This window comes from Rana temporaria, chromosome 1 (genome assembly GCF_905171775.1).
Source record: "Rana temporaria chromosome 1, aRanTem1.1, whole genome shotgun sequence".
NCBI lineage: Eukaryota > Metazoa > Chordata > Amphibia > Anura > Ranidae > Rana > Rana temporaria.
Genome location: NC_053489.1, coordinates 379,943,891 through 379,958,841, shown reverse-complemented (window position 1 = coordinate 379,958,841; position 14,951 = coordinate 379,943,891). Strand labels below are relative to the sequence as shown.

The 14,951-nt window shown below is 42.9% G+C and overlaps 1 protein-coding gene across 2 annotated transcripts in view; it reads left to right on the top strand.

The window, feature by feature from the left end:
- Window positions 1-14,951, top strand: part of UBXN6 (UBX domain protein 6) — a 479,989-nt gene that overhangs the window by 310,294 nt on the left and 154,744 nt on the right. For both annotated transcript variants that reach the window (XM_040322526.1, XM_040322525.1), the window contains exons 7-9: window positions 2,482-2,557; window positions 2,651-2,735; window positions 2,843-3,062. In XM_040322526.1, coding sequence (XP_040178460.1) covers window positions 2,482-2,557; window positions 2,651-2,735; window positions 2,843-3,062 — 381 coding nt within the window. The remainder of the gene's footprint in view (window positions 1-2,481; window positions 2,558-2,650; window positions 2,736-2,842; window positions 3,063-14,951) is intronic.

Here is a 14,951-nt window from a genome sequence, read left to right as displayed (position 1 = left end):
AATGTTAGGGCGTAACAAGTGATTAAACTATATAGAGAAGATAAAGAATGGAAGAGGAGAAATGGTGAATAAAACAGAAGATATCGCAGCGGCATTCCAAACATACTATAGTGCATTATACGCAATTAGAAAGGAAGATATACACAAGGAGAAGAGACAAGAAAAAATACAAGAATATTTAAAGAACGCAAAATTGCCAAAAATACATGAAGAACGCCTGACAGCTTTGGAAGCAGTAATTACACAGGAAGAAATTATAAGAGCATTGAAAGAAACACCTACAGGGAAAAGTCCTGGACCAGATGGGTTCACCATCAAATACTATAAAAAAATTCTGACTACTTTAACAAAATATGGGAAGAAGAGGAAATACGACGCAAATCTTTAATGGCCCATATCACTATAATACCAAAACCCGGAAAAGACAAGACATTATGTTCTAGCTATAGGCCTATAGCACTACTAAATGCTGACACAAAACTATATGCAAAAATCCTAGCCACCCAACTAAAGAACCTAATGCCAGATTGGGTTGACCCGGATCAGACAGGGTTTATACCCGGAAGAGAAGGGAGAGACAATAGTTTGAAAACTATATTACTACTGCAGAAACACGAGTCTTACTCCTGTCAATAGATGCTGAGAAAGCATTTGACAAGGTCGACTGGGGATTTATGATGGACACACTTCAACATCTGGGAATGGGATCTAAGATTAGACATTGGATACAAAATCTGTACTGTAGACCAATGGCAATGGTCAAGGTTAATGGTAAGATGTCAGCGCCCTTTGAAATGCACAACGGGACTAGACAAGGGTGCCCGCTCTCGCCACTTCTATATGTATTAATGCTGGAACCTTTTCTGGCATGATTGCGAAATAACCAAAATATAGAAGGGGTGAGAATAGGCAAATTAATGTACATAACTAACCCAAGGGTGACCTTGCCAAACAAAGCTAAGGAAATAAAAAATTACGGAGAACTTTCGTACTTCAAAATAAATCCTAGAAAAACAGAAATTTTAAATATAGGGGTGGAGAAGAAAGAAGAATGTTGCAAAAACAATATCCATTTACGTGGGTGAGTGGAGAGTTGACTTATCTTGGGGTTAAACTGACATCTACAGTAGATGGCCTGTATCTTGCTAACTACATCCCCCTGCTAAATGAGATAAAAACAGACCTAAAAAAGAACAAGACCACTTTCATGGCTAGGAAGGATAAATGTTTTCAAGATGGCTATCCTCCCAAAAAATAACATATAAATTCCAGATGTTACCCATAGACATTCCACAGAGTTTTTTTAAGACTATTAAAACAATGCTGATAAAAATATATATGGGAAAAATAAAAATCCAAGAGTAAATTTTGCAACGATAACATTAGGAAAAAAACACTGAGGATTAGCAGCACCAGATATAAATAGATATTATAAGGCCACGTTTATTGCACGAATGGTAGAATGGGGAAATAAAGAGAAAAAATGGATTTGAATGGAAAATATTATAGGTAAAACAATACTGCACAAAAACGTTTGGATACCACGCAAATATAGAGTATGTGATGTGGACACGCACGGACTAACGAAAAATGTCTTCAAAGTTTGGGATTTAATTTACAGACAGAATAAATGGACTTATAATTCACCTTTAATTACACTTACGGAAACTATTTTTTTTATTCCAGGGAATAGGGTTTTGGTGGGCAAATAAAAGAGGGGCAGCACATGTATCACAGAACAGGGAAAGATAAAAACACGCTTGGATAAAAAGGAAAAAAACAGGTGGGATATCAACAAATGGGAATATTTACAATTAAAACATCTGGTAAATTCAATAACCTCACCAATAAGAGATGAAAACGAATTAACAGCACTAGAAAAATTATGTTCTATACAAACCCCATTAAGGCACGTGATATCAAGAGTATATCGAATCCTGACAGAAACAGAGCTACAAGGAAGACCCTGTTTTATAGAGAAGTGGGAAAAATAAATAAACAAGAAATTTGAGGATCAACAATTCGAAAGAATAATAGCATCCGTACATAACACCGCAACCGATATGAATACAATTGAAATTAACTACAAATGCATTTCGAGATGGCATAGGACGACTGAAGTGATCCATAGATATAGTAAAGATAAAACCCCATTGTGTTGGAGAGAATGTTGACAGATTGGAACAACTACACATATATGGTGGGACTGTCCAAAGATAAAGGAATACTGGCAGGAAATCCGGGAGTACGTGGAAGTAATAACTGGAGAAAAGATATCTAATAGCATACAAGCGTGTATGTTTCACGAATCAATGGATTAAAAAATAAGTTATAGGAAAACATTAATTTACATTACACAGGCAGAGCACAGTATAACTGCAGTGGGTGGTCGGCAACTAGTTAAATAATGTAGATTTAGTGGCATGTTTCTTTTACACATATTTATTTTTAAATAACCTCTTTATCTATTTTACTTCTGAGGTATCTTGATAATATAATTGCTAGTCCGAATGAGGAGAGGTATCGCACCATTCGATTCTCCAACAAAGTTTTTCAGGTAAAGCTGGGATTTAGTGTAAAGTCCAAAGTGGCAAAGTCCAAAATTTCACTTTCTAGTTCATTTGTGTATTCTTTTGTTTATGATTTATAGGAAAGAATTAACATTTTAGAAGGATCACTTGAATTTTTTGACGCAGTTGGATTTGAGAAGATGATGTTGGCTTTGCCTGGACAAGGTCAGATATTTTGACTCTTTAAAGGCGTTCAAATTTTCACTATGCAAGATATTTTAAAAAGTTAAAGTTCCCTTATTTTGTCTTGTATGTACCATGTAACCTATTAGATGTGCAAGATGAATTATTTGTGCTGAGCAATGAAGCAGTTAAAAGTGTGAATAACTTGCAAAGGTACCGGGATTCATTGTTAAATGGACAGCCTATTCAGGCCACTCTTGAGAGGCAGCCTCGAATTTTTGCACCATCACTTCAAGCCACCCAATTTTCTTTAACGGATGATTTCTACAACCTAACAGTAGAGGAGATCAAACAAGAGCATGAACTAAGGTAAGTGCATACTGCCTGCAATGTAAAGATCATTACATACAGTTGTGTTCAAAATAATAGCAGTTCAACTTCACCAACCAGATCAGTCACTGTTTTTGGTATAATTTATATTTCTAAATGGCAAAAAAAATTACTTGTAGGTGTAGTAGAGTAATAGAAAACCAACAGACCCAACAGTTGTGACATGCATGCTGCTGATACTGTGTAATTGAAACGGGCGTGTTCAAAATAGCAGTGTGGCGTTCAATTAGTGAGGTCATCAGTCTGTGAAAAACAGGTGGCCCTTATTTAACCACTTCAATACAGGGCACTTTTACTCCCTTCCTGCCCAGTCCAATTTTCAGCTTTCAGCACGGTCACACTTTGAATGAGAATTGTGCAGCCATGCAACACTGTAGCCAAAATGACATTTTGTTTAATTTTCGTTTTCCCACAGCACTGATGGGTGGCACTGATGGGCAGCACTGATAGATGGCACTGATCAGGAGGCACTGACAGGCATCACTGATGGGCACAGAGTGGCATTCTAATGGGCACTGATTGATCTCTCTGGTGGGCATACCTGGTGGTCTCCAGCGGGCATCGTCTATGGGTCTGCACTGATAGTCAATGTGCTGCTTATCAGCGCAGACCCCCCTGTCAGGAGAGCAGCTGATCGTCTCTCCTCTACTCGCGCTTGTAAATGCGAGTAGCGGAAAGGACGATAAATGGCTCTTCTTGGTTACCATGTGATCAGCTGTGATTGGACACAGCTGATCACATGGTTAATGGCCAAAGTCAGAGACTTTTTACCAGGATTGGAGATGCAGTGTGTCAGACTAATTGCCACATTGCATTCTGCTATATGGCAGGCAGGAAGTGGTTAAGGACGAAAGCAGTTGTACATGCTGGGTATAAATAATCTTAGTAAAATGGGTTGTTCAAGACATTGTTCAGAAGTAAGGATGAGCTCAGGCGTGTTCATAACTCCACGTGCCCGTGGCTGCCAGGAAGCTGACACTCCACAGTTCTAATCACAGGTAGTAAGGCATTTCCCGATCTGTGCAGCCAAGGATCGGGAAATGTCTCACTGCCTGCGATTAGCGCTGTGGAGTGTCGGCCACCTGGCGGGCATGGGCACGTGGAATTGTGAACACGCCTGAACCCATTCTTATTCGGAAGAACAGTGACTAAAAAAGTTGATCGGAGAGGGGAAACATAAAAAGAAGTGCAGAAACTGATAGGCTGCTCAGCTAAAATTATTTCAAATGCTTTTAAATGGCAACCAATCCCCCATATCACCCCTCTGTTCAACTCCTTCATGGCCAGAACATCCATCCCGAGAGACATGTAGACCTCTTTCCTTACAATGATCCCCAAACCAAGAAAGCACCATACATTGTGTCCTAATTACAGGACAATTGCGCTCCTGAATACTGACTTACGGAATTTTTTTTTTACTAAACAACTAGCAAATAGATTAAACAACTTCATGCCGTCACTGATTCATAAGGATCAAGTGGGGTTTATTCCCCTCTGACAGGCCCTTCCTTCAAGCCATTACCCATTTATACTCGTCTCCCTCAACCTTAGTCAGGACCCAGTTTGCCTTTTCTCTCACCTTACTCATCACCAACGGTACACAACAGCCCACTCTCCCCTCTCCTCTATGCCCTATGTATTGAGCTCCTAGCTGCCCATATTAGACAAAATCTAAATATTAATGGCATCCCAGTCCGTATTAGGGACTTTAAGATTTCTCTATTTGCAGACGATGTCCTGCTCACACTTACTCAGCTCCTATATTTCCCTCCCGAACCTACATGTAGAATCAGATTGTTACAGCACTCTCTCAGGCTATAAAATTAACAAGGGTCAAAGAGTTTATTAAATAGTACAAAAGATAATACTAGGGTGAAAAAATTACAATATATGCTGTCAATAGCTAATACTAAAAACCAACTATGGATTTGCCGGCAAGTGTTGCATCAATAAACAAAGTTTATTGTGTATGTGCAGACAAACAACACATAAAAAACATAGACTAACAAACAACAAATAACTAAAGGCAGCCGGACGCCAAGTTAATCCCACTACTGAAGTTCCTGCACGGTAAGTCACTGTGTAGTTTGATTAAATAATCATGATGAATAAATTGGGAACTGTCAGTATGTGCGTCCCCGCGGGGGGAAAAAAAGGAATTTTAAATTGTAGATAGTGTAATGAAGGGCTAGATAATAGTGCCTGATTGCTAATAGATCTAATCCTAAAGCAATTATGAAAGTGCCAGGGATCTGCAGTTGACCTAAAACTGTGATAGCTCAGAAGATTGCAATAATCGGACAGTCCTGTATGTGAGCTATTCAAAGAGGAAAGATTTCTCTAAAGTCATTATTGGCTCCAACTGCTCCAATACAATCACTTCTGTTGGATATAAATCACAGAGAGATCAGCAAAGTGCCTGAGCTGAGATGAACATCTTGATTCAATCAGTGTCATGAATGCTGAAAGATATTCAATGATGCTATGTTCAAAGTCCTCGTAGCTATATACTACACAGTTCATAGGCACACAGTCTACGGCTTAAACACAGAAAAGTGTTGATCACCTTACCACCTCCGTGGATTGGGAGATTGTGATATGCGGGCTTATCTTCTACCTTCAGATTGTAATATACCCCATGTTTCGGCGTCTGTGATATCCAGATACACCTCTGCTGGGGAATGGATAGGTAGGTTGCCGAGCCGTCGGTTGTATGCTGTGGTTATATGCTGTGCTTCTCTGATAGCTGGCATTATATCCTTTCATATGTCAGGCACACGCTGTCGCACAGTATCGTGCAAAGCCCATCCTCTTCAAATCACCCGCTAGGTCGGGGAATGATTTCGGCGGCGTCTCGGCACTGCGTGGCGTCAACGCGTTTCGCAATGTGTAGTGTGTAGCTTCGTCTGGTCTTCATAGTCTCTCTGAGTTGGTGACGGAGATCCCCCACTCTTCGGTCCAGGAAGTTGTTTCTTCCTTCCAGTGGTCGGTGTTTACGACGGATGCCAGCCTCACAGGTTGTGAACCTGGGGGGGTTCAGTCGGCCCTGAGTCACTGGACTTGCCTGGATCTACGGCCACACTCTCGTCTGGTCTCGGTCGCTACCCAGGGTCAGGCCTGGCTAGTGCCTGGGTGGGAGACCAGGTGCTGTCTACCGTTCATTGTCCTACTATTTTGTGTTGATCAGGCTATGCTTCTCCTCATGGTCGAGGAGGTTGCAAGGTCGTCCGATCTGGTTTCAGCCGGACAACGCCACGGCCGTGGCTTCGGTCTACCATCAGGTATTCTGGGAGGTGGACTACTGGAGTCGCCAGATGCTGGACCAGGGCGACCGTTCTTTGTGCTTTGGGTATTTTGGCTCCCTTGCAGGAGGTGAGCCTCACAGGGCATGGATCTCCTGGCCGCTCATCTACACCGCAAGGGTGTCAAAGTTCGTGGCCAGGTCTAGTGGTCTGGTACAGACGCGTAAGTCGCGGTGGTGGCCCTGTGGAGTCTGTATCGGCGACTTTTTGCCGTTCCTCCATTGTAGTTGCTTCCTCAGCTGCTCCACAGAGTTGTTTGAGTTTGCAACTCCTCCGTTGAGGAGCTCTGCTTGTTTTGGGGTGAAGTTAAAATTGGTTTTACTGATATATTTCCCACCCCTCGTTTTTGACACTGCTTGGGGACGTCCCACTTGTCAAGATTTAAGGAGCTGTGTCCGTCCATGGACGATAAGAGAAAATAGGATTTTTTGTATTTACCGTAAAATCCTTTTCTCTGAGTCCATGGACGGACACAGCACCCACCCCTCCTTTTTAGGTTTGTACTGCTTGTTAAGAACGGAGGCTGCATGCTGCAGTGAGGAGGGTTATGTCGGGAGGGACCGCCCCCTGGGTGGGGCTGTTCAACTCTGTTAATGTAACATATATTTAATTATCTAACATGTTTCTGCCTAGTCCTCTCCTGTAAACAGGGAACATAACCCACTTGTCAAGATTTAAGAAGCTGTGTCCGTCCATGGACTCAGAGAAAAGGATTTTACGGTGAGTACAAAAAATCCTATATTACTGTTAAAAATAACTGTGAAAAGCAAGACTTGGTGGGTGTATAAAGATGTCCGCTTGCCAACTTCTAACCCTAGGCTTGCTGTGGACAAGTGCGGGTGTACCAAGATGGCTGTGACGCAACGTCACTTCAGTTGTATATTCAGATGGGTAGTGGTGGCTTCCCGACAGAACACCTGCCTGCTCCCTCAGTGACACGCCAGCCCGCTCACCAGCCTTACTGCCCGGCATGATTGCTCACTCATCAGCCGGCCCGTCCTCCCGCTCACCCGCCGGCACTCACCCGCTCATTTTCTCAGGGGGAGAAATTGCCCTGGATCCGCCCCTGGATATACCATGTCTTTTATGTATATTAGGAAATGTGTGTGTGTGTATGATATATATATATATATATATATATATATATATATATATATATATATATATATATATATATATATATATATATATATATGTGTGTATGTTATGGCCCATTTGTTGGCCTGGGGTTCCTTTTCTGGCTGTGGGGGATTTTAATGCTGTGGGAAATTTGGTTTGGATCGTTAACCTGCAGGTCTACGTGACCTTTGGAGTGTCACGGACTAGCCTGCAGATTTCTGTTGTGAAATTCTTGCCTCCTTGCTGCAGATCTGTGACTGATCTGGTGTTTGGCTTCTCTGCTCACCTTTCGGCGTCGCCTACTCCACCGTGGGTTTATATAATTTTGCCCTCTATTACTTCCCGAGTCACCTCCTTGTTTGCTTCTCTATATACACACATGTTCCGTGCAATGCTCCTTGCCTGAGCAACTTCAAAGTTCTCTGAGCTCCTGGTCGCTTGTCTCTTGTGTATCCTGTATCAGACTACCCGTATACCGACCTGGCCTAATTTACTGTCTATGCTTGTTCGCTACTTGCCCTGACCTCAGCTTCTCTCCTGGGTTTACGGTTGTCTCCTGCTGCTTGTACTCTGCACACGTGTTGGTCTCCGCATTCTCAGCTGGGCATACCTGGGGGCCGTGACCTGGTTCCAGCTTGCTGTAAGTCCTTCCCCACCATCAGGGGCTCTGGTGAAGAAACAGGCTGGGGCTTTGACTCCGCTTCCTGGGGAACCCCAAGTTGGTGGGTCACAAAGGGCTTACTATTACAAACTCTTGGCAGTTTGCTCAGGCCATGAGCTCCTCTGAGACACCACAGCCTCTTCTGGAACAACTTCAGTGCTAGGCACGGAAAGTTCATGTCCAGCAGGCCTATCAAAAACCAATTTTGCAGTGTCTGCAGGAATTTATCTCCCGTTTGGACCAGCTGCAGGTTGTGCCCACTTCCACACCCTCCGCTTGGCTGCTGTTCCGGTTCCTGCTACTCTGGCTCCCACGGTCCCTCATGTGGAGGGCAGTCCTTTGAATTTCCAGCTGCCTCCACTGCCTTGCTTTTCTGGTGATCCTAAAGCTTGACGGGGCTTCGTCAATCAGTGCTCGATTCACTTTGAGCTAGAGAGCTACCATTTCCCTACTGATTGTTCCAAGGCAGGAATGGACTGGCCATCGGGACTACTGGGAGATTCCCGGTGGGCCAATGGCTCAGTGGGCCGGTCGGTGGTCCCTCCTCTCTTCTCGTCCATCTCCATTTGCTTGTGACATCATCTGGGATGGACGAGAAGAGAGGAGGGGTCGGCCGGGGGGTGGGGAGCAGCTGCAGCGTGACATGAGCGAGAACTTATTACACACGCTTCCTGCGCTAGTAAACAATGACTGTAAAGACCGTGCAATCTATATGTATATGATATGGATCCTTTGTTGCAGAGGCTTCTCAGGTATGATACCCTTGGTCACTCTCTATATTGTGTAGAAAGTTTAGGGATCAAATCATCACATCCTCAATTGTATTGACATTGCTCTGTGCTTAGCCTATTCCCTCATAGGCAAATATGTTAATAAGAAAGTCTCTAGGAAACACAGAGGATAAACTATGGTGTAGCTGTATATCAAAAATAATACTACCAACATAGGAAATACTTCATGAGCAGGTTGTGCAATTACTATGATAAGATGCCTTGTAAATCTGTATAAACTGCATGCAGGTTATTTGAGGTTAGTTAATTGATAAACCAGATACTTGCGGTTTGCAGAGTAGATTCCTTCATGAAATTGGTATTAGTACTTCCAGTCCAAGAGGGTGTGAAGTTTCTACTTTCTACAGAAGTTTGTGTGAATATTCAGCAGCAGGTACTCAAGAGAAATGCAGGGCTGGCTGTGCTGAATTCAGAAAGCTAGAGGTTGGAACAGGGTCTCCGCTGTGCATGAGAAGTAAGTTGTGCTGCGGTATCAGGGCAGTAGGCAGTAAGGCTTGCTTCAGTCTCCCAGATGGCGGAAGGCGTCCTACAAGAATAGTGGAACACCTAGCCGCCATGTCCAAAGGTTTAAATAGAGGTAGTAGATGGGATTCAGCTGGAGAATGTGAGGTCGCACTTCCGCGTTCCAGCGTGGAACGCAATCGTCCGCGCACCGGAAGTGACGTGGCCGATTCAGTACACTGAGCCTGAATGTGAGAAATGGAAGTGGGAGGAGACGAATTGCAAGGGGGAAGGAACCATCCTGTTCACTGTAACCAAGCCAACGGACCAAGTATTGTAGATTTGAACCGCGTCTCCTGGAATTAAGAATCTTTTCAACCTCATATTCCGTTTCACCTAAAACCTCTATTGGTGGAGGGGGTTGTGGAAATCTTTCTTGAAATGGATTAGAGGTGTAGGGTTTGATGAGGGAGACATGGAAGGTCGGATGTACTTTCCAATTTGTAGGCAACTTTAGTCTAACAGCGTTAGAGTTGATTATGTGTAAAATAGGAAAAGGACCAGTGAACTGCCGTCCAAGTTTTTTAGATGGTACTTTAAGTCGTAAATTCCGGGTCGAAAGCCATACTAAATCACCGATTTTATATACTGGAGGGGGTGTTCTGCGAGCGTCATAATATTTCTTTTGTCTTTGCTGAGCAGCTAATAAATTGGAACGAAGTTCAATCAAAGTGTCTTTTATATTGGTCAGATAATCTTTTAATGCTGGGACATTATTTGGTGGAAAAGAGGTAGGTAAGCTGTTGGGATGATAACCATAATTAGCGTAAAAAGGCGAAAAATTAGAAGAGGAACTTCGTTTGTTGTAGGCAAACTCAGCACAAGGGAGCAATTGATGCCAATCATCTTGGAGGTGACTACAATAACATCGTAAATATTGTTCCAGAATTTGGTTTACACGTTCAGTTTGACCGTTTGTTTGTGGATGGTAAGCGGAGGACATTCGGTGGTCTATGTGTAAGGCCTTGCATAGGGCTTTCCAGAATTTAGAGATAAACTGTGAACCACGATCTGAAATAACTTGAGTAGGAATTCCATGGAGTTTGAGAATGTGGTCAATGAAGGCTTTAGCTGTCTCAAAGGAGGTAGGTAATTTTTTTTAGAGGAACAAAGTGTGCCATCTTGGTTAAAAGATCCACTGTCACCATGATCGTGTTAGCACCTTGTGATCTCGGGAGATCAACTATAAAGTCCATCGAGATTACTTCCCACGGCCTATTAGGTATAGGAAGAGAACATAAAAGTCCATAGGGGGGTCTTTTTGAGTGTTTGTTGGAGGCACAGACTTCACATGAGCCGACATACTCCTGAATGGTTTTGCCCATCTGAGGCCACCAGTAATTTCTTTTAAGAAGTAGAATGGTCTTGTTAATCCCTGGATGTCCTGCTAAAGGGGAATCATGGAATTGTTTAAGAAGTTTAAGCTGTAGGTCAGGAGGAACATAGAGTTTATCTTTGAAGGTGTATACACCGTCAGGCTGTCTAGTAAGGTCATGAGGTATTGAGGGAACATTATGTGCAAAAGAATGGGATAGCATTTGCCTAAAAGGAGTTGTAACACCAATGATGCGATTGGAAGGTATGATGGAGAGTGGTGGAGTATCAGTGGTCTGGTCTTCGTACATTCGGGAAAGGGAATCAGCTTTTGTGTTCTGTGATCCTGGTCTGTAGGAGATAAAAAAATTGAATCTGTCAAAAAACAAACTCCATCTAACTTGTCTGGCCGATAGAGTCTTACAAGTCTTGAGGTGTTGTAGGTTCCGATGATCAGTTAGAATTGTTATAGGGTGAGTGGAACCCTCTAATAGGTGTCTCCAGTTTGTTAGTGCATCCTTAATAGCTAATAGTTCTTTTTCCCCAATGGGATAATTCTTCTCAGAAGGAGATAGAGTCCTGGAGTAAAATGCGACAGGATGTTAAGGCTCTGATAGAGAGGGTCGTTGAGATAGAATTGCTCCTAAAGCAAAATGAGAGGAGTCAACCTCTAAGGTTAAATGACATGTTGGATCTGGTAGTTGTAAGATGGGTGCACAGGTGAAAGAAGTTTTTAGTGATTCAAAAGAACTTTGAGCATTCTCAGTCCATCGATAGGGTACTTTAGTACTAGTTAGAGTAGTCAATGGTTTTACAGTGGATGAAAAATCTTTAATGAATTTGCGGTAATAATTCGAAAATCCTAAAAAAAACGTTGTAAAGCTTTTCTAGATGTTGGAATTGGCCAAGAAAGGATAGTGTCGACTTTGGATTGATCCATTTGGATCCCATCAGGGGTAATTTGATAGCCAAGGAATGAAATGGTAGTCTGACTAAAAACGCATTTCTCCAATTTGGCATACAAGGAATGCGTTCTGAGTCTTGCCAAAACTCATCTAACATGTTTGTGATGATCCTGGATAGTGTCAGAATAAATCAGGATATCGTCCAGATAGATTACCACACAAACATCAAGCAAGTCACGAAAAATATCATTAATGAACCATTGAAAGGTAGCCGGTGCATTGCAAAGACCAAATGGCATGACCAAATATTCAAATAGGCCGTACCGGGTCTTGAATGCAGTTTTCCATTCATCACCCGGACGGATCCTAATTAAATTGTAAGCACCCCTGAGGTCCAACTTAGTGAAAATTTTTGATGTCTGAAGTCTCTCAATGAGTTCCGGAATGAGTGGTAAGGGGTATCGGTTCTTTATTGTGATGTTGTTAAGGGATCTGTAGTCGATAATAGGTCGGAGAGATCCATCTTTGTTTTTAACAAAAAACATCGCAGCACTTGCTGGTGATGTAGAGGGTCTGATAAACCCTTTTTTAAGGTTGTCATCTAAATAGTCTTTGAGATGGACTAATTCGGGTTGCGATAGAGGATACATTCTTGCTGTAGGTATAGAACTACCAGGAATGAGGTCTATAGGACAATCGTAGACACGAAGGGGTGGTAAAACATTAGCATTAGATTTACTGAATACATCTTCAAAATCTAGTAGGTAAGTAGGGAGGTCAGAGTTATCGGTGTTGGCAATGAGAAGTGGTTGGTTAGTGTAACAGGTCTGGTTACAGTAAGTAGAGTGTAGAGATAAAGATCTATTAGACCATTGGATAGTGGGTTGATGAACATGTAGCCAGGGTAATCCGAGTACAACTGGAAAAAGGGGGGATGGAATGATGTCAAAAGAAAGAATCTCAGAGTGACCATTCCCACAGGAGACCGTAAGGGGTGAGGTCTGAGAAGAAACAGGACCACAGGAGGAACTAGAGCCATCAATAAAGGTGACTGACAAAGGTATTTGCTTAAGGAGAAAAGGGATTTTATTGGAATTTACAATTCCAGAATCTATGAAATTGCCACAGGCTCCAGTATCCACCATCGCATCAATACGGATCTTTTCTAGGTCCCACTGTAAAGTAAGAGTAACAAAAATATAAGAATTAGTGGAAGATCGTTGAGTAGTGGGCATACAAATGTTGGAAATGTTACCTTCGGAATTCTTCTTAAGTAATGGACAGGTAGAGACGACATGGTCTGGTGCGGAACAATATAAACACAGATTATTTAATCTGCGTCGTTATCTCTCCGAAGGGGACAAAGGGCCTCTAATAGTACCCAGCTCCATAGGTACTTCCTTGGGTGGTGATTTAGATCTTCTGAGTGGAGTAGGTGGGAATTGAATAGCACGTTCAGCCTTTCTCTCACGAAGACGTCGGTCTATGGTTACAGATAGGTGCATCAAGTCCTCTAGAGAGGTGGGAAGCTCAACTCGAGCAATCTCATCTTTCATTGCCTCAGAGAGGCCCAGCCTAAACTGATTCCTTAGTGCAATGTCAGTCCACTGTGTCTCATCCTCAACAGGTCTTTTGCCTTGCTTTAGATTGCGAATCATATTTTCTGCGGTTAGTTGCTTATTTGGATCTTCATAGAGTAATGACATTTCATCTAGGAATGTATTGAAGGCTCCAAGAAGATCTCCATGTTCTTCAACATATGAGTCAGCCCATACTCTGGGTTCACCTTTGAGGTAGGAAATTAAGGTGAGAATTCTCACTCTATCTGAATAGTAAGTACGAGGACAAAGTTCAAACATAAGTCTACATGAAGAAATAAATTGTCTGAAAACTCTTCTATCTCCAGAAAAAGGTTCTGGGGAACAAACTTTTGGTTCAGGGCGGTCTCGGGGTTGGGCAAAATTCTGATTGCGAAGAGCGTCATTTTCAATGCGGAGCTCATTCATGGAAGCGGTTAATGTGTCCACCCGTTGGGAAAGTCCAACCAAATGATTTGCTAACTCTGCAGGATCCATTAAAAAAAACTTTCTTTGGGTTCCACTATTATGTAAAGACCGTGCAATCTATATGTATATGATATGGATCCTTTGTTGCAGAGGCTTCTCAGGTATGATACCCTTGGTCACTCTCTATATTGTGTAGAAAGTTTAGGGATCAAATCATCACATCCTCAATTGTATTGGCATTGCTCTGTGCTTAGCCTATTCCCTCATAGGCAAATATGTTAATAAGAAAGTCTCTAGGAAACACAGAGGATAAACTATGGTGTAGCTGTATATCAAAAATAATACTACCAACATAGGAAATACTTCATGAGCAGGTTGTGCAATTACTATGATAAGATGCCTTGTAAATCTGTATAAACTGCATGTTAGTTAATTGATAAACCAGATATTTGCGGTTTGCAGAGTAGATTCCTTCATGAAATTGGTATTAGTACTTCCAGTCCAAGAGGGTGTGAAGTAGAACAGAAGTTTGTGTGAATATTCAGCAGCAGGTACTCAAGAGAAATGCAGGGCTGGCTGTGCTGAATTCAGAAAGCTAGAGGTTGGAACAGGGTTTTCGCTGTGCATGAGAAGTAAGTTGTGCTGCGGTATCAGGGCAGTAGGCAGTAAGGCTTGCTTCAGTCTCCCAGATGGCGGCAGGCGTCCTACAAGAATAGTGGAACACCTAGCCGCCATGTCCAAAGGTTTAGATAGAGGTAGTAGATGGGATTCAGCTGGAGAATGTGAGGTCGCACTTCCGCGTTCCAGCGTGGAACGCAATCGTCCGCGCACCGGAAGTGACGCGGCCGATTCAGTACACTGAGCCTGAACGTGAGAAATGGAAGTGGGAGGAGACGAATTGCAAGGGGGAAGGAACCAGTCGTTACAGAGAACGACAGGGGCATTACAATGACTGTCTGGTAAACAATGTTTCCTGATCTGGTATGTGCCCCCTGTCCTGATGTGCTATGTGCCCCCGATGTGCTATGTGCCCTGATGTGCTGTGTGCCCTGTGCCCTGATGTGCCGTGCCTCAATATGATGATGTGCTGTGATGGGCCCTGATGTGCTGTGATGGGCCCTGATGTGCTGTGATGGGCCCTGATGTGCTGTGCCCTGTACCCTGATGTGATGTGCCCCGTGCCCCGATGTGCTGTGCTGTGCCTCAATGTGGTGTGCCCTGATGTGCTGTGATGTACCCTGATGTGATGTGTCCTGTCCGTGTTGTGTC